The 23313-nt window shown below is 39.8% G+C and overlaps 1 protein-coding gene across 2 annotated transcripts; it reads right to left on the bottom strand.

Moving 5' to 3' along the window:
* Positions 1-1960: 1960 nt before the first annotated feature.
* On the bottom strand, positions 1961-21392 carry SUB1 (SUB1 regulator of transcription). 2 transcript variants are annotated; one of them, XM_030467354.1, is made up of 6 exons: positions 21326-21392; positions 21215-21283; positions 18777-18849; positions 17033-17152; positions 9115-9223; positions 1961-6667 (listed from the first exon to the last, which is right to left on the bottom strand). In XM_030467354.1, exons 3-6 carry the CDS (start codon positions 18846-18848, stop codon positions 6588-6590), a joined length of 381 nt encoding a protein of 126 aa, XP_030323214.1. In that variant the 5' UTR covers position 18849; positions 21215-21283; positions 21326-21392; the 3' UTR covers positions 1961-6587. The 2 variants fall into 2 exon arrangements, with proteins under 2 accessions (XP_030323214.1, XP_030323213.1); XM_030467353.1 differs by lacking the exons at positions 21215-21283; positions 21326-21392 and adding an exon at positions 20743-20824.
* Between the last annotated feature and the right edge of the window lie 1921 nt (positions 21393-23313).

The raw sequence follows: 23313 nt of genomic DNA, 5'->3' as shown, positions 1-23313 counted from the left end.
ACTCTGCTACTTATTACACTTTCTACCATATATAAAATACGCTAGCATTCCATACATTTTAGGCCAAATATAACACATGGCTTACCTCACAGTAGCTATCCCATGCCACATACCAAGGGTCCCCCAGACTTGAGAAGTAACCTTGAAGGCATCCTTGCGCAGGGGGGAGATGACCACCGTGCAGCCCAGAGCTGACCAGGAGAGCCAGTGGGCTCAGAGAGGGTACAGACATTTATAGCATGGAACAATAGACTGGTAGTCAAATCCCTGCCCTTGGTGTTTGTGCACATGTGTAGCTGAGTCAGTTTTAGTTTTACCTAATTCCACCTCAAACTGGCACAGTTACCTCCTGTTGTGTTCGAGGCTCCTTGGGCCCTGAGATGTGGTCTAGGAGGGTTCTCACAGTTGGCAGGGCAGAGCATCTGTCAGGGCTGCTGGTCCAAGATGCCTGAATCAAATCCACAATACCATTTACAATCTTGTAGTACATACATATAATGCAATAACCTATACTGAATTTTTACTTGTTGTTGCCAGCAGTTGCTTTTGGTAGCCACATACACAGAGATTTGTCTGAACATTTGTCAGAGCTTACATTTTGTAAGCTATTAAAAAGTAATGATAGAAATTTACCCAGAAAAAGCAAACATCACCATTCTCTGAAATACTACGTACATTGTTGGAAGATTTACCAACAAGCTTGTCAGTATTTTATAGGAAGGTTTTCAGTTCAGGTCTTAGATACTTTTAACGTGAAAAGCAATGTTACTTAATTCCACTTTTTTCACCTTCCATACATGTTGCATTCAGAAGAGCTGTATCAAAGATCTGTGTGACAAGAGAACAGTATTATCTTACCTTGCACCAGGACTCCCATCCTAAATGCGGTATGAATTGATGATGCCTACAGAAGCAGACTAGCAATGACTCAGGTAGAAGCCCAACCAGATGCAAAATAGAACTGAAAATTCTTAACTACATATCCACTGCAGAATCACAAATCTTTCAGTTATGTGCTAATCTCAATCCTCTAGAAGACAACACCCACACAAATTAGAAAGTTTAAATATCCATCCAAATTTTACTTTATTAGAATAAATACACCAAAAAGTGATAAAGTCAGTTGTGCCCTTCAGTAATAATAGCAGACTGTTAATACTAAGCTTTTGAGGCAATACTGACCTAAGTAAGATCACACTCACTGCCCAAAGCACACAGCAGCCTCTGTATCCAAGATCTTCCACTCAAGGAGGTCATCTTCCTTCAGCCAAGGATGTGATGGGGAAGTCTCCTAAGCTGTCACAAAGCTTCATAGAAATTTAGTTATTCAGTTAAGATGAATGCTTCAAGGTATGAAAAGCACAAATAAAACCACTTAAAACTATACATTGGTATAGATCCAATTAGCTTTAAAATTTGTGTGGTGCTGTTCATGCTAATTTGGACACTTTTTTTAAAAAAAATCGTTGCTATATTTTTGGAAATAGTAAAAAAAAAAGGGGGGGGGGGAAGGGGAGGAGAGAGGCGGGGAGCGGGCAGCAGCACTTTCCTGAGTGTGGTAAGATGCTGGGACAGATTGCCCAGGGAAGTTGTGACTGTCCCCTCCCTGGAATTGTTCAAGGCCAGGTTGGATGAGGCTTTGAGCAACCTGATCTAATGGGACACCCCTTCCAACCCCAGCCATTCTATGATTCTATGATCTCAAAGGGATGGCAAGTGGAATGCTCAAGAAACAGCAGAGCTCTGCAGAGCCACTTCATGGTGTGATAGTTAGCAAAAAGCTTCAAAGATTACATAAAATCAGTATCACAAACAGTCTGCAAAATTATATTTTGATTAACCACCTAATTTTCAATTTCAGGTCCTGTCAGTCTCATTTGTTCTTAATATACCAGATCACTCATCTCTCCCCCAGATATTGTGAGATAGTTTAGTGAAAAGAACAACTTAGGTCTGCTTCAAAGATTAAATAGGCTTTATTTTCAACAGCCTGAAAATTATTCAGACACAATAGCACATCAGTGAAACCATGACACATTGAAACTCTTAATGCATGAAACAATTCTTTAGGTTAACAACCCAAGAAAGAGTTATACAAAATCTTACCATTTATTCAGCAGTTTTTATCTAATTAACGTCTGCTCAACAGAACTGATAGTTCACAGCAGTCTACTAGGTATGCTGTCCTAGAAGGCATAAAATATTCTAATTTAGCCACCTAGAGATTTTACAAGAAGTCTGTTCATTTCACTGACTTCTGCAGTTTCACAGCAAGCTCCATTCTCTCTTTAGGTTGAGTCCCCCTCCTTCCAAGGGATAACAGTGTTTGCAAAAACCTGACCCCTCAACCCAGCCTCAGGTCCTACCACAATCTAGCATCCCATCAATGGCAATTATGTGGATTCACTGGAAGTTAGAAGTACAACAAAACCTAAATTAAGCAGAGCTGTAAAAAATCAAAACCACTTTTGCTAAATGAAGCTCAGTACTAAGGGTACAGTTGTCACCAGATTCTCAGTTAAGTTATCCCCATGACTAGTGGCATGTTCCTCTACTCAAAAGGCTGCATGTTTTAAGCTTCCCTGATAAACCATTACTAAGCCAAAGACAATTTCAGTTCTCCAGCAGGTGTCTTGGAGCAGGGGAACACACAAGCTTGATTCACAACATGAAAGTCATTGCCTATGAAACTGCTCCACCAGATCTACAAGCAAAGATTAAGCAAATCAGTATACATATGACATAGCAGGTAGGGCATGATGATCCTCCATCAACCCACTCTATTTCTTCCCTTTGAACCAGTGACTCCTGTTTCTGCAGATATACTAATTGAATTACATGAAGGAAAATGTTAGGATGCTGGCTGCAATCAGTTAATCCACAGCAAGCATGTGATTTATCCTAACAAACTCTACACTGACCTAACTGACCAATGATAATAAATACATCAGTCAGAGGCTTTTCTCTACATAAGCTATGCTTACATTTATTGCCAGATCAATAAAACTCCACCAAAATGACAACTGGACATTTTCTTAATAGTGACTCAGTCACTTCCCTTCTGTATGATGTTTTAAAGTTTGTTTTTATCTAATGCTTCCATATTAAATGGTACTTGTTCTTTTATTGTAATGAAGACCTTCTATCCCTCCTGATACACAGAAAAAGTTCCCCACCCAAAAACACTAACCAAGCGTAAGATGACTAAGTTCTGAAATTTCAAAATTATAACAGTTGCAAGAAACAAACAGCAATTTCCATAATTTAAGAAAAAATACATTCTAGTGCAGCTACATTTCTATTAAAAATAACGCTATATAAACAGAAGTCTTCATTTATTTCTCAGGTGTTCAAATTGTTATTACACATATGCCATTTATTTATTTTTTTATTTGAACATTAAGGTAATTACAGTTGGAGGGCTCTTATTTCCAGTGGCTTCTCAGCAGATGCCACCAGAGCAAAACATGAAACATTCCACATGGTTAACAATACATCATCTGCATTACCAGAACTACAATCAATTTTTTTGCTAACAGATCACATAAGATGTACATAAGTGGGGCATTTCCTTCAATAGAAGTATCAAACTTAGTACTGCATTTGTTTGATTTCAATATGAACATTTCTACATAAGAGCAACATCATACATGACAGTTTTATTTATCAGACATAAGGGTACTTTGGCAGCTCTAACTGTGATATATTTATCCTCCTAAGTGTCATAGTAGGTTTACTTTATAAAACATATTGCTAATATGCCCCACATAAACATCAAGAATCAAACGCACCTCTTTCTTTTGCCACAAAGGGAGCAACATTTTTACATCATAGTACACAGACTTTTCATACATGCAATTTTTTTTCCATTAACACTTCTACATGTACCAGGCCATTTTGTCTGCAAAAAAATAACCCTTATTCAAAAAAAATCTGAATTTTCTTAAATTAGAAAGACTGTATCCATAGCCAATTACCTGATATATCATTACCAACTATTTATTTCAAAGTAAAATTGAACATGCCAAAATTTTTTCAGGCACAGTGATCTGATGTGCAGAATTCCCTCATCATATTTTGTGTTAATTTATAAAACTGACTGGTTAATTTAGTTACCTGTTTTTGCAAGATATTAATGCAGGTACTAAGATCAGCTCTGTTGAATATAAGGTATGCTAGTAGTATAGGCAGACATCCAAATGGCAGATAGAAAACTATTCGATGAAAACCCAACTGGCCCAAGTTTTACCAAGAAAAACTGGATGAACAGCTCAAGTATCACCACAAATTCATCAAGGAGGTTACCTATGATAGGAACCAATATTTCTTGATTAACAAATGTTTCTTCCTATGAACACCTCTACCATCAGTTTCCACAGAAGAACTTATTAAAACTCACCCCAAATTAATTCTCAGCCTTTACAAACACAAATTTATTGTAGTCTGATAGACAAGTGCCATTCAGTGACCTACTTATCAGAATAATCCAAGTGAGTACTATGTTCCCTCTAATGTAATCACTTTAAAGTAGCCACATGAAAGTTTTGAGATAAGACAGATAAAATCTGGTTGCAAAATTTCAGATATAAAGGAAAAAAATATATATAGATATTGCAAATAAAAAACCTATAACATGTTGATAGTGATCTGGAGCAATTTACTTCATTCACTCATCTGTGAAATTTTAGCAGACATTTCATATTTATTCATATTTGGTCCAAATATTCCTCTGTGCCCCAAAAAAAGAATGTTGTGCCCAAAAAAGCATCTGCATTCACAAAACATCTCTTCACCCTTTCATTCACCTTCAAGAAGTTCTTAAATCTCAAGTATTCTGAGCCATGTAAGAACAGATCTTAACATTACTGTAACATCAACAATGGGCAAGATGAAAAGCACGTAGAGGTATCTGACATAACGTTTAAATAATATATATTTAATTGTATTAAGTCACCATTCTTCACCCTTCAACACGTATTTGTATGGAATTATGAACTCTACAGAACAAGAACAGTCCATATATGGCACTTCCATGCATGTCAACAACAAGATATTCCAAAAATTAAATAAATCATAAATCCTGCTCATCTACACAAATTTTTAAAAATTCATTAACTTCAAATGGAAAAATTATATCCAAACCAATTAAGTTGCATGTTCACTACACAGTCTTGAAATGCCAATTTTCATGAAGCTGTTTCATCTTCTTCCTTTGATTACCTGATCATCTAAGTGATGTCAGCTGTATCAGCTAACTTTGATCTCCCACCATTAACTTCCACGCTGGTTTGCCCCTTATCTCTCCAAGTTCTAGTCGAACAGCACATTCCCCCTTCTTCATTCCATTGACTGTGACACCTACCAAGAAGCCCTTAAACTGCAGCTTAATAGAGCTTTCAGAGAAGAGAAGCCTCTCTTACCAGAACAGTACAACAGATGGCAAGAGAAGTTTGCTTGTCGCAATTCACCGCGTACCTGTGCTCCTCTGCAAGCTCTGAAGTATGTTCTGTACAGAAGGTGGAAGGGCTGTGCAAATGTAAGTCACACTCAGCAAGCCAAGTTAAGTGGTTTGGCAGGCCACGGGGACGGGGCAACATGGTAGACAGAAATTCTGGCTGAAGCAATTTACATCCTGTTTGATGGTTTAACCTGTCTTACAGCCTAGTTTAAGCAGCCTTTACACAACACTCTCAATCAAACAAAAGCCCTACATAGACAAGTTAACAGTTTTTTGGTTGTTGTTGGGTTTTGTTCTATAAAGTAACTAGTTAATATGTGTTCAAGAAATAGCTTAATCCAAAGCTTGAAAAGGGTACCTAACAACAACATTTGGAGCTTTTAAATACTATCTTATTCTGAGGTATATGTCTATTACTGTAAAAGTTTATGCATCACATTCTAAAATCTAAGGCTCAAGAAAAAAGGCTAGCTATTTTCTAAGTCAAGCAAGCTACGGAAAAATGGGAAGAAACAGTATGTGGCTTGTGTTCAAGTGTTACTGTTTAGCACAACACTTCATGCAAATAATGCAAAAGTGTCTATATACTCAGGACTGTTTACATCTGAATAAATAGAGTAACTTAACAAATACAGTATTTAAAATTATCTACAAAAATGTGTTTTACCAAGTATTCATCATTTGTATCAAGTCCAAAACCAGAAAGCTGTCAGGGCAATACCAAATGTATGAAATACAAGAAATACAAGAAATAAAATAAATCGAGAATGCTGCTCCAAAGACAAATTCATATTAACTGTTAATTAAAACAAAAACTAAAGCTACAAGGTGGCCTTATCAGCAAACACCTTCAATCAAAAGGCCATAAACAAGTATGCTTTACATAGTATTTGATTTGTTTATTTTACACTATGAGGTGAAAGTAACACACTTCCTTTTAGTAAAGTATACACAAATAGCCTCACTCAGAATACACTTTTAATGCACATAAAAAAAGTATTCATCTTACAAATTGTTTTGCAATTCAAATATACAATAGCTTGGAAAACAACATTTTAGAAAACAAAAGCCAATGTAAAAAGACCGCTTTTAACAACTTAAAGAATAACAGTTTTGTATGGCTCTGTCTTTAGAGTTTTCTTACTGCATCATCAATATCAGAAATCTGTTCCTTCAGCTGGTTCCACTGTTCTGGATTTAAAGAAATACCTGAAATGCATTAAAAATAAACACTTCAGACAAATAAAATGGTAGTGCAGGATCTTCCACAATTTCTGTGAACATAGGTTTCACATACAAAGTCTAAGTCATGACTATTAAATCTTGAACTACTTCATTAACCATCTCTGTAACACAGAACCTTTCAAGTTAACTTTAGACTCTAGCCTACCTCCAGAAAATTTTAAATTACAATGAAAATGAGAACAATGCAGCAAATTCACCTACAAGTGTTTGGCTAAACACAGGCAGTGGAACACTGCTCCAGCCTTGACAGAAGGAAGCACAAAAGCCCCTAATGAGATGCTGGAAATCGTTCATATTCCCGGTGGCTCCTAAAAGCCACACCCCTGTGGACTTACTTCTTTGCACTTCTGAAATTCTATTGTGGGGGCTTTTTTTTGTGGGTTTTCTTTTTTTCCTCCTGTTTCTTAAAGCACTGTAGAAAATACATCCTGTAAGTAGCATTTTGGAGAGACTCTATTCCACTCTCTAGCACTTAAAAAACATGAGAAGTTTTTTTTTTCCACTTCAAGCTCACTATAGTTTCTACTGCAACTCAAGAGCCATTCAGATCCCCACAACCCATCTCTTTAGCTCTAAATTTGCACTTCCTCATCCTCAGGTAGGCACACACACATGTTCCCTTTGTGATTTGTCTCCTCATTCTTTCCCTAGAGTCCTTATGCTACCTCTGTGTAAGTACAGATTCACAGACGCCTACCTCATACTCTCTCCAGCCAGGTACTATTTACCCCCATTCTCACCCCTCAGTGATCAGGCTTCCTTCATCGCTTTCTCCCTGCAGGTAAATCAGGACCTGAAAACAGGTGAAACTTTGAATTCTGTTTCTGGAACTCACTGTCTCTTTTTTCTTCTGCCATCACTGTCTTGCTAGAGTACCACCATAATTTCAAGCAGTGAGCACTACACACAGAGATATTCTAAGCAGCCTTCCACTAGACTTCAGAGGGCAGGTTTCTTTTAAAAGCAGTATAGGTCAATTGCACTAACGATTATCAGGGGCTAACAGTGATTGAGATGACCCTGAGCCATAGAGCAGATGAAATGCACAAAGTTCAGACCCACTTTTTGAAACTTTCTGACACAGGAATTTAAACTGCTAGATTACTTTTTTCGTTTTTTATAATACATTTTCAACTGCCAGCATTGTCCAGCTAGATAAGCAGCCTGCAAGCGCATTAATGAAACAGACTCACATACTGTACTGGTTTATTATTCATTTTATCTTAATACAATTCAGACCCTTCTGCCACATTGGAAAAGACTTCTGTCTAATTAACAAATTTTGTCCCCTGGTCTACCCCCAATCAAATCTAATTGTAGTTTACCACTCAAACTGCATGCACATTTGACTTCTACATTGAGCAAACTGCAGTCCTTAGAAGTCAGAGTCATCTTTCTTGTTAAACAGCAGCAACACATCAAAACAAAAAAAATTTCCTACACAGTACCAGTACACCCACTCCCACAAACTTCTCAATAGTTAGTTAAGAAACACTGAAAGCACTTCTCAGTCTTTCCAAATGTCTATTCACAGTGTTGCTCCTGGACATGCCAGAATAATGTAACAGCCCTTATGCTGATTCTACATTAAATGCCTTCTGTCTCCAGGGAAGAATGTTTCATACTTAACCTCTTCAATACAGTATGAAAACAACTTAAAAGCAGGCTCTTCTAGCTGAAGGAATACAACATTAAGCAAAACACTACTACACTAACTACCCTCACATCCTCAGCTTCCACAGGGCAAAGTTCTGAATACGGTTCAAAGAGTCACAGAATCATTTTGTTTGGAAAAGATCAACAGTTAACTAAGACTTCAAGCCCACTACTAAACAATGCCCCCCCCCCAAAAAAAAATGCCATAAAAAGCACAGCTTATGCTATGCTGCAGATGAGAAGCACAACACTAAAACTTTAACACTTGAGGTATGTTCACCTCAACTAAAATCTTGTCTTTTTTTTTCAAAATCAGTCACATTAAGTGTTACATTTATTTTAACCTATTTGATAAAAACTGAGGGACAATTTGTTTTAAATAAATCAATATCTCATCACAAAAAAATTAAACCTTTTCAGTGAATTTAAAGTAAAAAATCCAAATGGAAGGGAGAAATTGAGCTGATTAAGATAAGGGGGAAAAAATATGGCTATAACTCCCATACCAAATCTTCCTGTATTTGATGCCTTTTTCAGGAAGGAACCATTTAGGACAACAGACTCAGGACAACAAATCCCCTTCACTTTTGTTCATAAACTACAGATAAAATATTTGCCAAAATATAATTTATAAAGAAGTAAAAATATTATTCTAAAAATATTATGTACCAATAAAGTATAAAAAGTTGATACATGGAATTGTCCAGCAAACTGCAGACTATGTTTTTAAAGAAAGCAACAAAGCAGTACAATACCTTTTCTGCCAGGCTTCATTTCACCTTCTTGATCCATCCAATATTCTCTTATATCGATTAAGACTTTCCCTTTGAAGTCACGAACACTAACATACCTCATCTTGCCTATCTGTGAAAACACACATAAGGGTCTTTTAGGTATTTACATATCACAGCATTCATTTTTCCCAGAGGCACCACTCAGGCATTTGACATTGCACACTACTGCTTATTTTAGACACCAGAGAAACAGCTGGATCACAAGCTTAACCCAGAGTAGTCAGTAGACTAATAAGTAATGACAATATAAGTGGATGAGTACTCAAAACAAGTTCAGCATTCAATGCTCAATGCAAAAGTAGCTCTCCTATAATAAAAATATTTTCCTAATAAACTTACTTTTTACAAAAGGCACAGATGTACTGTTTTCCGAAAAAAAAAAAAAATTCACCTGTAATATAACCATCTTTGTTTGAAGCAGCTGTAAACTAAAAGGGAAAGACAGAGCTCCACTTTCAAATATAAATTTCAGTCCACTCCATATGTATAGAACTCAAACCATATCTATAGAAATCAAACCATATATACACAAGATAACCACAACTGCAAGAGGGGCTTTTCTTTGGGATCTTTTTTTTTTCCCCCTCCTCTTAAACACAGTAACTGTCCCATGACTCCTTCCAAGTCCTCATGATACTTCATTGGAACTGTGGTTAAAAGACTATTGTCCTGCATCTGATGTTCTAAAATTCATCCTTTGATATTCCACAATTTCCACACCACGGTAGCTTACCTGAATGAGGGCTCTTTTTTGAAGGGGAGAAAGGGAAGAGGGGAATGCAAGCACACTGGCACCTATGTATTATACTACATATTTAGACTTCCCAAATTTGGTAAAAATTTTCTTAAAATTAATTCAAAGTATAATGTGGATTTGAAAATCAGATGTGAGGCTATAAAAACACTATCAGACAAAATTCATGTAAGACAATCTTGGAATTGTGTGACCCTTCTGCATATAGTCTATGACAAACAATATCTAAAGTAAACAATTTTGAAACAGGATATTCCTTCCTGATAAAATATTAGCTTTGGTTTTCAACTTCCTTAGCTTAGGATCTTGATATAACTTAAAAAGGGCCCTAAGGCTGAAGAGAAGGCATGAAGAACTCTCCGGTCAACCAGTTTCATCCCCTGATGTTTAGGTCATACACTGTCATTTCACAAAAAATGTAAACAAGAATGCTTTATGCTTGCTTAAAGTAATTTTTCTTCTTATACAGATCATGCTAAACTAATTAACTCCAGATTTTATTTTAAGAAAATTAGGACACCTCTAGATAGCATAAGCCTGAACCAGTTCTTTTCCTACTTCAAAGCATCCTTTAAAATGAACAAGACACTGCAGTTTATAGTTTTTCATTGATTTACTAAATATTTGTACAATACTGAAAATATAACAATTCAGCAAAAAGAAGGTACGACACCATGCTATCTTAATTCTTTCAGAATAAACTTGGTGCCATGCCCAAGTCATTCAGTACTGCAGGCAAAGGATACTCTGAATAGCCTACATGAAGAGCATTTCTTAGCTTTACCTTTCCATACTTCAGTGACTTTTAAGGTTACCTCTAAGAACAGCTTCAAGTAGCAGTACTCCACAAAACCTTTTTTCCAAGGCCTACCAACAAACTGCCATGTAATTCCATATTTTTTCTAGTAAGTAAAATCTGATACAATATAGCAGATTACAGGAGCAAATGCAGTTAAAAGGTTTAGGATTTCAATTTTAATAAGATTGTAATTCTTTATTTGCAGTAAGGCAAGGGGTAATAATGCAAAGTTCACATTTACTCAGTCAGTATGTCTACCTTAGATGAAAAGTTCCATATGAAAATTCTGAAATTTTTACATTACCATCTAAGAATCTACCTGAATGCTCACATTAGATTTTGAATCTTTTGTTGAACTATCTGCAAAACAGTTGCCATTGATGGAAGCTTTAAATAGGCTTCTCAAGTATATTTTGATTAACACTTAAGGTTAAAACCCTTGGCAAAAATCTAGGTTTAATTATTTAAGTAAATTGATGTTTCCTGATACTCAGTTACTTATAATTCTGACACAGATTCATTTCTGAATAATTCTTTTTTAAAGCAGCATCTTATAGTCCTAGAATAACTCCACTGATCACTGACACCTCTACCTCTATAACACAGCAGTGTTCCAAGAGCTGTATTGACTTTTCACAGTGGTCACTGCAGTTCAACCTTTGCAAACAAGTTCATATGCATTTAATTCAGTACTACAGCTATTTAGGTTACACTGCTCTATTAAATTACATAAATCAGAATACATTAAAAGCACTATTTCCAGGTTTTTGCTTCTTAGAATAAAATGCACTGAACTTTGTCTCATTTCCTTTTACAGCTATGCAACTGACTTCCTGTATGAGTTTCAGCAACCACTTTCTTCACCATTTTTCCTATTTCCAGTTTGTCTGGATTAAACTGTATTCATGCTGTGGAAGTAGAAACAGGAGAAAAACTTCCTTCTTTCCTACAGATTTAGCATTAGAGAGAGCACAACAGAACTCTGTAAACAGGAGGATTTGCAACACAGCAAACTGTGAGATGCACTGGTGACCACTCAGTCTCAGAACTAATGTGCTAAACCAATTATCATTTCAAAACATCATAGTTTATATTTATCAACCTTAGCAGTCTATGATAGAAACATTACACTAGGAAACTGGACAACTTTGTTTCTCACAAGCCAAAAAGCAAATACAACCCAAACTTTAACAGGGAGAAGTGGGAAGACAACACACAGAGGGACAACTTTTGAAGTAACATTTTCAGCTATGAAACTGAAGTTTCATCATGCAATGTAGTTCCACTCTAGACAGTTCCTAACACTGTATCCTGACAGCATTAACAAACCTTATCCAAACCAGGAACAGGTGGACGACAGGATTTGTCAAACTAATCAAAGCATGTACTGTACAGCTCACATTAGCTTGAAACCACAGACAGGAAAGTAATGTATCAACACTAAACCCTTCCACATTTACATGACTAACGCTTGTCCTCAGGACCCCTAGTAATACACCACAAATAGGTCTAAGGTAAGTTTCTGCACTCCAACTGCACCCAAATTCTTTAAACAAACTCTGAAGGATTGTAGGCTACTTGCAAAACCTAAAAGGTAAAAATGTGTAAATACAACAGACTTGGTCTCTTACATGGTATTAATTCCCTTCTACTTGGTGTTCTTCGGTTTCAGTAACACCACTATACCAAGAATGAATCTCCAAGAAAAATAATAAGAAGCAGATCTTTACGAAAATGGTTAATCTTCTGAATAAAGCTGTCAAAATGACCTCTTGAGGGAAGCTGTATACTTAATGAATAATACAGCCTGAAGGCATAGAACAAGCCTTTATACTTCACATAATTTGCTGCCACTCCCACACACAATATGGATGCCACAGAACTTCTGAAGATCCTATGAATGTTTTACAGCCTCATTTCCATCAACTCTAGCCACACTTTTAAGGTACACTTACAATGTGACTGAAAAGTCACTTGCAGAGAGATCATTTTACTGCCATAATAAAGCAGAAAGGAGAGTTTATAGTATCAGTAGCAGTCCTATAACAAACAAAGCCATACTTAAAAAACTAACACAGCTACATCTTCTACCACACTGTAGTGGGAAGAGAGGGGAAGTATTTCCAAGCCTGTAGTGCTATTTCTACACTGAAACTCTTGCATCTAGTTAACAGACATAAGATCACAGAGCATAAAATTCAAAATGCTTAACTTCACATAATAAAGGATGTAAAAAAAAATTCAGGATCTACTGTTGATTATAAACACCAATGATGTTTTAACTAATGGGAGTCCTACATTGTTTTTAGTCACTTTTTCTTAGGTCAAAAAGGTTGAGAGAAATCAGAACACAAAATACTTTACCTTTTATTTGAAAGGGTTTGAGGGTTTGCTTTTTTTTTTGTTCTGCATCAGGGGGGCTGCATTAAAAATGTTAACCACCTCCCCAAGGCTGCAATTTTTTGAACTTACATATAATTTTTTTAGTTCAAACTGTAGCTCATTTAATTTGGTATAGAAGACACTATCTCAGTTTTCCTACTTGGTTCAAAACATGCCCAGCAGACTAAAAATATTGTGTTATTCTTTTGATGGGCAAGTCCAGACATTGCCTTGAACTGGTCAGTTAATATTCAAGGACCACTTCTTCCAAGACCATGACCAATGCATCTCAATGGGAATGAAATCCAGAAAGGGAATTAGGGACCAGTATGGTTGAACAGGGAACTGCTCAGTAAACTCAAATGGAAGAAGAGAACCTATAGGTCATGGAAAGAAGGTATAGACACTTGGGAGGAATGTAAGACTGTTGTCTGAGAATGCAGAGAGGCAACTAAGGAGAGGTAAAGCCTCCTTGGAATTAAGCCTTGCAAGAGAGGTTAAGGACAACAGAAAGGGCTTCTTCAAATACACAGCAGATAAAACTAACTCTAGAGGCAGTGGTAGGCCTCAGTGGCTGAATGAGGTGGGTGCCCTGAGTTGCTGAACCCCTTCATTGCTTCTATGTATATACAGCTGGAGGATGTACTCAGGAGCCCCAGACCCATAAGACCACTGAGGAAGTCAAAAAAAAGGATGAGTTTGCCTTGGTTGATGAGGACTGAGTTAAGGAACCATTAATGAGTCTGGACATCCATAAATCCAAGGGTCCTGATAGGATACACCCAGAGGTGCTGAGGGAACTGGCAGATGTCATTGCTACTCTCCATCATCTTCACAACTGGTTCAGAACAGGAGAGGTACCTGAGGACTGGAGGAAAGCAAATGTCACTCCAGCCTTTAAGAAAGGCAAGAAAGAGGACCTGGGTAACTACAGACTGGTCAGCCTCACCTCCACCCCTAGTAAGGTAAGAGAACAACTCATTCTTAGTGCTGTCTCCAGGCACATCAAGGACAAGAGGCTTATCAGGAGCAGTCAACATGGCTTTACTGAGGGGAAGTCCTGTCTGACCAACCTGGTAGCCTTCTATGAGGACAGAACCAGGTGGATGGATGATGGCAGAGCAGTAGACATAAGTTTATCTTGACTTTAGTAAGGCATTTGACACCATCTTCCACAGCATCCCTGAAGCTAAACTGAAGAAGTGTGACCTAGATGATCGGGTAGTGAGGTGGATGGGGAGCTGGCTGAAGCATAGAAGCCAGAGAGTTGTAGTCAATGTAGCCTAGTTGGTAGTCTGTTTCTAGTGGAGTCCCTCAGGAGGACCAGGATGAGGGAACAGAGTGCACTATCAGCAAGTCTGCTGATGACACAAAGCTGGGAGTAGTGGCTGACCCCCCTGAAGGCTGTGCTGCCATTCAGAGGGACTTGGACAAGCTGGAAAGTTGGGCAAGGAGAAATTTAATGTATTACAACACAGGCAAGTGTGAAGTCTTGCATCTGGGAAAGAACAACCCCAGGTACCAGTATAGGTTGGAGACTGAGCTGCTGGAGAGCAACATAGGTGAAAGGGACCTGGGGGATTTGGTGGATGGAAGGATGACCATGAGCCAACAATGTGCCCTGGTGGCCAAGAAGACCAATGGCATCCCGGGGTGCATCAGAAGGAGTGTGGTTAATAGGTTGAGAGAGGCTCTCCTCCCCTTCTACTCTGCCCTGGTGAGGCTGAATTTGGAATATTGTGTCCAGTACTGGACCCCTCAGTTCCAGAAGGACAGGGAACTGCTTGAAAGAGTCCAGCCCACATTGACCAAGATGATTAAGGGAGTGGAACATCTCCCTTATGAGGAAAGGCTGAGGGAGCTGGGGCTCTTCTGCCTGGAGGAGAATGAAGGGTGACCTCATCCATGTTTATAAATATGTAAGCAGCAAGTGCCAGAAGGATGGAGTCAAGCTTTTCTCAGGGGTGACTAATAATAGGACAAGGGGCAATGTTTTTTAACTGGAGCATAGATGGTTCTGTATAAATATGAGGAATAATTTTTTCACTGTGAGGGTGACAGAGAACTGGAACAAGCTGCCCAAGGAGGTTGTGGAGTCTCCTTCCCTGGAGACATTCAAAGCCCACTTGGATGTGTTCCTGTGTGACCTGCTGTAGGTGACCCTGCTTTGGCAGGGGGGTTGGACTCAATCTTTCAAGGCACCTTCCAACCCAACTTTCTATGAGTCTATGAAGCTCTTGATCCCAAAAACAGGTAAAGGAGAAAGTGAGAACTGATAGATTAAAAATACTTGCCGCATATTACAGTATCAGTTAAGCCTGTCTTCTCTCTAGAAAACTGTGGGGGGTTTTGCCATATTACTTTTTGGGTTATAGCTGCACAAAATATGTCTTTTGCCTTACTTGTGTCCTGGTTTGGGCCAGGATAAAGGTGATTTTCTGTTAATTTTGCTGAAATTAACAGCAAGTTTCTCAGACAGAAGAGTCTGCTTCCAGGACTGGTAACACTCGATGTCTATAGTTACAGCTAGAGACTGATGTGCAGAGCCAAGGACACTGCCCAGTTCTGAGGAACATTTTACCCTCCAGAAGGAGTAAAGAGGTCCCACCTAAAACCCTCCTTTGGGGAGGACCAGACAAGATAGATGCCAGAATTGACCAAACTTGAGTATTCCATACATGTCATACTCAGTATAAATTTGAGGGATCACAAAGGCCAAACCCCTGCCTACCCTTCCTGCTTCCCCTTCTTCACCTGTCCCTGTTATGCTTCAGCATCCTGAGAGGACTGCACCCATTCCTCTGCCTGTGGTCCTGATATGTGCCAGCCTGAATCTGTGTGTTCCTGCCTCCAGCTCCTGACTGCTGCTGACCCCAGGAGCCTAGCCTGGACTTTCCCAGGGCTGCCCTGCAGCCTTGGTAATGACACGAGAGTTACTGGGGGGAAGGCGGGAAGAATGTGGTATCAATTTTTCCAGTATTTTTGTACATATTTAGTAATTTTTCCTATTTATAATTACTGTTTCATTAAAGTTATGTGTTGGAAACTAAACTACACAAGTCTCTCTCCCTTATTCTCTCCTCTTTCTTTATCAGGGAGGAGAGGGGGATTAACAGAGAGCATCTGTTATTCAGTTTAATTGCTGGGACAGCGTTAAACCATGACATTTGGGACCATCTAATTAGACATCTCTCCTATTTCCTTTCACTACCTTAAGAATCAAAGTCCCAAAGAATTCATGTTCCTTTTGAGCCAGCTCTTCAGAAACATTTAGAAAATCTGGATCCACACCCCTAAATGGGTAATTCTGAGCTACACATATTCTTACAAGTCTTTCAGCACACATTGCTACTGCCTGGGCTAACCCCAGGAATACTCTGAATTCACAAATGTATCTTGCTAAATGTACACCCATCACCTTAAAAACAAAGGCAATGTCAAGAACTAAAATCTCTTAGGATGTTGAGAAAAACTTTAATTGTAAAACAAAGGGACAAGCAAAACCTATTCCAAGATACTGCCTTGTAATACAGGATCCAAGATGCCCTTGGCCTTGTTAAACAGAACAAAGAGTCTTCCAGTAACCTTTCTTTCCAAAAGTACTGATTAAAAAACATTTCAATGTAGATGTAGCCCTGAGCTAGTATCTACAGTACACACATGGTGAGTGCTGTATTTATGGATAACATGACTACCGTGATAGTTACCATGGGCAAAGAGACAAGGGTTAGATTAACTGCTTCAACTTGGATTCTTTTACTCTGAAGCCTGACAACACTTTTTCTGAGCATTTCATCCACACAGTAGCACCTCACTTCCCTTTGACCAAGGCTTCAGGAGACCAAACACTATGCTATCAACATACTCAGATTCCCTCCTAAAATTTATGCTAAACATGATTTAAAACCTGATTAAGCTAACATGTTAAGAATTACCAATTTTACCTGAAACATATTTTCATCTCTGTTACTGCTCTGCTTAGAAGAAGCGGAACCTTTTGAACTTTCACCAGTTTTTTGTTTCTTTACAGGCTTTTCTGGAGTTGCTTGCTTTTTCCGCTTTGCCTTGGAGAAGAAAAAAAAATGAAAAGCATGAACCACAACTCATTCTGTAAGTTACAAAATAGTTTTCATTAATCTCACAACTACTACTATGTAATAATGCACACTACCACCTTTCCTGTGTGAAGGCAGGAATGCACTAGTACATTTAGACTGAGATTTTTTTAAAAAGAAGTTTTCACATGAGCCTAATTCTGTTCCCAGTGTTCACCAAAACACCTTGGCTTAGAGAAATTAATTAGACCAAAACACATTTCAGAAGCCACTTCTGCATAGTAAAATTGCCAGTTCATATTTTTGATACAAAATTTAAAGCTTTATGGAACTTTTCACCCTCCTTTCCACTGAGTGCAACAAAAAAAAATATAGGACAGCTACAACTCTCCTAAAAAAAATAAAATTATAGGTGAGATAATGATGAAGAAATCACCCCCACCAGAGCACATTTTTTTTAAATCAGTGACAAATCTCTGTCCATAGCACAATAAATATGTATTTAAAACATTCAGACAACTATCACCTGTAAATCAGGTTATCTGGAGACTGCAGGTGCTAAATAATCATCCAGTAACCATGCCCATCCCAAAAAAGAATACAAAGATAGAACATAGTCTTGCCTTCTAGAACCATACTGTGGACAACCTCTTTTTCAAAGACAAATAATTCCAACAAATAGGGGATGTTATAATAGGGGGAAAAAAGTACCCTATTCCCTTCTAAAGAAGATTGTTAGACTGTCATTTCAGCAATACACTTCCTTATCAAAATAAATAAATACATAAATAAACCATTTGGCCATTTTCTTTTATATTGAGATTTACAGACTGCCTAACTTACGAAGTGCAACCCAGTCATTTTTGAACCAATTGAATAAAGCAGAGTATAGCCTCATCACATACTGCACTAGAAGACCTTATGTCTGAGTTATTTTACTGTTTTTCTTTTCCTCAGCTCTAGTTTATAATGGTACAGCTACATAAAACTTATAAACTAAATAACTATTAAAAATAAAAGGGAAAGACTTAATGTCTACATTTAAAACCATCAACATAAGCTAAAATTAACCAGCACCAAGGCATTTAGGTTGGTTCAGCTTTTTAGTGAGAAACTAGCAAACCATACTGCAGTAAATGTAAGAATCCATAATAACAAAAAGAACATACACAAAAGATAAGCCAAGTGGCACATGGAAGACAGGGCAAGTGGACTGGAGTGTTTTGTTTTGGACAAGTAATGTAGATACCAAAATAGGGGGAGGAAGGTGAGCATCAGTTGTAATTTGTCCTCAAAATTAGTCCAAATTTTTGCCACTGGAGTAGATTTTACAGAAGACTTCTCTCATTTGCCACAAAGCAACAAGAATTCCCGGATGCCTGTAGTTTAGACACATCCTATGGAAAACCCTGAAATTTACTGCAACGTAAAACACATCCTATTCCCCCAAATCCCTCTCATGGGAGGTAGGGTTTTTTTGTTGGTCTTGCACAGAGTGGAAGTAAAGAGAGGGGGGTGTTTTAAGTTGATTATCTGATGAATCAAATGCAATTACAATGCTCACCTAATTCCTTAACTCCAGCCCAAAATATAACACTTAATATATAATTTTAAAACAGCATACAATGTTCACCTTTTTGTCAACTTCACTATCTGAATCACTGGCAGATGAGCTTGAAGACACAAGTTCCTTTGACTTAGGCATTCTAGGAAGAGAAAAAATAATGTGAGAAAACTACACAAATATATCCTATCACTGTTGGAAAGCCATCTTCAAACCTGCTTGTAAAGGCTCATCTTATTCAAAACCCTCCTTAAGACTTTAGTATGCACTGTAGATGTGATCTCAAACACACTTCCCTCTTACATCTCTTACCCTTTTTACTGCAACTGCATTAAATGCAATTTCTGTTTACAAAATTAAAAATTTTCATCTGTTTCATAAAACTACAGATATGGTTGAAACCATAATGTAAAAAAATACAATATAACACTGTCCTCCTTTTGAATTATTAGCATTACATCCACAAACTAAACTACAACAGCCCTAGCACTATCTATGTTCTCACACAGACCTTTCACCCATCTGGATTTTCAAGCAACACACTGCATTAATTATCACAGACAAAGCCAAAATTCCTACCAGAAACACAAAGTCTGAAATACACATCTCTCAGTGAGCTGCAATATTGCAATTAATATTTCCACTGCACTTCCAACACACAGTCACTAGAGCCTATTAATTTGCCAGACAAGTGGAGAATCAACTTTCCTCGAATGCATGCTGCCAGGTGTGCTTCTGCATCTCTCTGGTATGCAAACATGTGGTTAGATACTGCAACTGCACACCTTGCCTGGTACTAGAAACACTTTGTAACAAAGAAATATCTCATTTACTCTTTTAAAAGAAGCACCCCAGAGAAAAACTGTGAGAACGAGCTACAGCTAGGAAAGTCTAAGAAAACATTGAAGTATCACACTCACACTTCTAGAAAAAAAAAGGAACAGCACTCTTAAAAAAAATGGCAAGGAAATACACCACATGGCAAAAGCAAAAACAGAGTCTGAATAATACTAATGGATTAACGTGGTTCTACACAAGCTAAATTCTGTCTGTAATAGCTGAAAGTACAACGATGGAAGCTGTAGCACTGCAAAGTAAGATGAAAATTAGAACAGGTTATGGGTAAGCAGACACAAGCCACTACGCTGCAGAATGAGAGCCTAGGACACCTGGAACAGTGCTATGTAAAATGCAGTACAGCTATGGCATGCAATCGGGAAGTCTCACAAAAAATGACTTCTAGGTGGGAGGTTAACCCCAGGGTCCGCATATAATTGACGGAGTGACAACATGGAGGAAGGTGGGGGCGGAAACCAGAGGAAAAATAAATGGGGGCTAGCAGACCCCCTTCGGGAGAGGCTGGCAGGCAGGGGCCGAGAAGACACCGGAGCACGGGTGAAAGAAAAGCAGAGAAGCACGATACGGGAGAACAAGCCAAGAACACCAGGTAGGCGGATCCCAGCCGCCATTTTCCTCCCCTCATTCCTCTTTTCCACGGCTCGTGTTGCCCCCCAGGGGAAAGGAGCGAGGGCCTGGCTAGGGGGCTCGGGCAAAGACTCCCTGGTCCTCCCGGAGCGGGTGGCAGCCAGGAGAGGTGCAGGTGAAGAGGCGGAGGAGAGAACGCGCAGCAAAAATAAATAGACAAATAAATAAATAAAAGGCCAGGGGTCGTCAGCGGGCAGGATCTGACCCCTGCGTGGGGGGAACGGAGCCGGGCGGTTCCCCGCCGCCATTTTCTCCCTCACTCAAATCCTCTTTGCCCCCCAACATGGCAGCTTCTCCTCGCCAGCGGCTGCCGCTCCTCCTCCTCCCCCCCGCCGCACCAGGCCCGCTCCCCAGCGGGGCATCTCTCCTACAGGGCACAGCAGGCACTCGAGGAACAGGCGAAGCCTCATTAGGCCGAGGGACAGAGGACGCCCTTCTCGAGCCGGCCGGGAAGCTCCGAGCTCCCGACGGGCGGTGCCGGGGTGCGGGGGCCAAGGCCAATGGCGGCGGCCCCAATGGGGCTGCCAAGAGGGGGGACCCCGAGACTCACGTCCTCCTCCACGCGCGCCTTCTCTGCACCACGAGAGTAACGGAAGTGACGCGACGCCAAATCCCCGCCCCTGCCCTGCGCCACGTGGGGGACACGGGGGGGCGGTGTTTAAAGGGGACGCGTCCCTTTGTTGCGCCTTCCCGCCTCACCCCCCCCACAGCCCATCGGGACGGGCCCGGCCTTCGCCGCCTCACGCCAGCCAAGAACTGAAGGGGGGACGGGAGGGAGGGAGAAAAAAAATAATAAAAAAAAAAAAGGCGCCCTCGGAGGCGCCTGAAGCCGGGACCCCTCAGGCCTGTGGCTCTGCGGAGGGGAAGCGGCGGCGGCGGCGCCGGGGCCCCGGGCTCTCATCGGCTGCCTGCGCGCTGCTGCGAGAGAGTGGCGGACCCCCCCGTCCTAGGCTTTTAAGGCCTAGCAGGAACCCTTGAAAAATCAATCAATCAATCAGTCAGTCAATTAAATCAACCCGTACCTGGCGGTTTCCTTTAGGACGCTGCAGGGGTTCCTCGATCTCGCTGGCAGCCGCCCGGGCCGCAGCCCTAGCTGCCCTAGCTAGGGCCCTAGCTGAGGGCCCTAGCTGAGGGCCCTAGGCCGCGCCCTCAGGCGGTGTTGCCGCCGGGGCTTTGCATACCCAAACCTCAGCCCCGGGCGGCAGCTGAGGAGTTCGCTCTTCAGGAAAGCGCCAGTTCCCTTTTCTTTAACCCGATGGCCTGGGTTTCGCTTTCCTGCAGGGGCTTCGCGGCAGGGGGCAGGTGGGGGTCGAGCTCCCCTGCTTTGGCATCGTCTTAGGTGCAGGTTTGAAGCGCTATGGGGTGAAGATTAAAAGCCTCTGCTCCTCTTCAAAACACTTTTAAAAAACAACAACGAAAAAAACACGATATAACAAGAGTTAGGTGTTTCTTTAGATCATGCTGCATCCGGGGTACCCTGCAGATGCAGCTTTCTGTGTCAGAACGTGGTGAGGTTTGTAGGCATAGTTCATCTGAACAAGTATGGAACAGGTCCTGTATGGACACCTCTTTGGGGGAAGGAGGGGAAAGAGTCCCCTGCCTCCAGCTTTGTGAGAGTGATGCTGGTTGTTTATTGAAATAAGTAAACTTTTGGGGAAGAATCATGTGAAAAGCACACAGAATAAAAACAGACCTTACATCACACTGAAGCAGCAAAAATTAAGAGAAAAGGATATTAATGTTCTGTTAATATACTAAAATACCTACCTGTAGGCTAAAGGGGCACCAACTAACAGAAGAGCCCCCTACTCTGTGAGCACGTAGTTGTCACTTTAAATAGAAGCAAAGAACTACTCAACCAATCCTGTAAATGACTGATAGAATGTCATTAGAGGTAATTTTATGTTTCTCTGTGCGTAAGAGTAATCCTTAAGTTTCAAAAAGCTGAGCTTGCTTTGTAGAAAACTACCCTGCTCCCTTTTCTGCACAGAACTGGATACTAAAACAAGTATCTTGACACTGTGTGTGGGATGGCTTATTGCACACTGTGTGATGGACCACACTTTTCATGACAAAAAGAGCAGAAGACTTTTACAAGCCTTTGCAGGCTTCAATAGGCCAAGCATGCTGTTCAAGCACAAGTGGTTTGTTTAATGTTCTGTCTTTGTGTGTTCCCTATTTCAGTCTGTACTTCTTTTCAGTTTATGATGAGATTTATTAGATTGAAATATTATTGTAGTCAGCAGAACATTGCACAAGACTAACACAGCTTCTTACTGTTTATCAATGTTTGCACCAATGGGTTGCATAGTTGTGCTGTCAGCATGTCAGAATGATAGTGTTTCAGATACCCATTATCAGTTAATTTTCACAGCCCCACAGAATGGTTTGGGTTAGAAGGGACCTTACAGATCATCTTGTTCCAACCCCCCTGCCATGGTCAGGGACACCTCTCAGACCAGGCTGCTCCAAGCGCCATCCAACCTGGCCTTGAACATTTCCAGGGACAGTCCAGCTACCGCTGCTCTGAGCAACCTGCTCCAGTGTCTCACCACCTTCACAGTAAAGATTTTTTTTTTCCTAATATCTAATCAACCCTCTTTCAGCTTAAAACCATTTCACCTTGTCCTACCACTACATGCCCACATAAAAAGTCCCTCAGCTTTCCTCTAGTCCTCTTAGGTACTGGAAAGCTGCTCTGAGGTGTCCCTGAAAGAGGGAGATACATGAAACTAGATATGAATTCCTTATGCATGTTTAATCAAGTCCTTCAACCTTGAAATAAACAAAAGATATTACCAGAAAGATATTTTGCTGCTAGATCTTAATGAGTTCACTTCTCCCACTGCAGCATTTTCTCCAAAGCAAGGACCAAGTTTAATTTTACATCTGAGTTCCCAAATAACAGGTCAGCAAATGGAAGAGAGTGTCATCTACAACTGAAGATTTCATGGTCTGTTTTTCTGCAATGATAGGTTCCTCTGACAATGTTCTTGTGGCTGTTTGAGCTTTTTGGTAAGTTGTCCTTAATATATTTAATTATATTTTTAAAACAAAGAAAAAAGATACTGAAAAAAGATACTGGCTTTGGAAAAGTGAGGAAGGAGCCTTAATTTTATCA

This window comes from Calypte anna, chromosome Z, assembly GCF_003957555.1.
Source record: "Calypte anna isolate BGI_N300 chromosome Z, bCalAnn1_v1.p, whole genome shotgun sequence".
Lineage (NCBI taxonomy): Eukaryota > Metazoa > Chordata > Aves > Apodiformes > Trochilidae > Calypte > Calypte anna.
This window is presented reverse-complemented; position numbering and strand designations above follow the sequence as displayed.

Bases quoted from the DNA above. Each gene is read 5' to 3' on its own strand.
- SUB1 (XM_030467354.1), bottom strand. From the start codon at position 18,848: ATGCCTAAGTCAAAGGAACTTGTGTCTTCAAGCTCATCTGCCAGTGAT. The intron at 17,153-18,776 runs GTGAACATTGTA...TTCTTCTCCAAG, and splicing joins ATAGTGAAGTTGACAAAAAG to GCAAAGCGGAAAAAGCAAGC. The intron at 9,224-17,032 runs GTAAAATTGGTA...GTGTTTTCACAG, and splicing joins GAGATGAAAATATGTTTCAG to ATAGGCAAGATGAGGTATGT.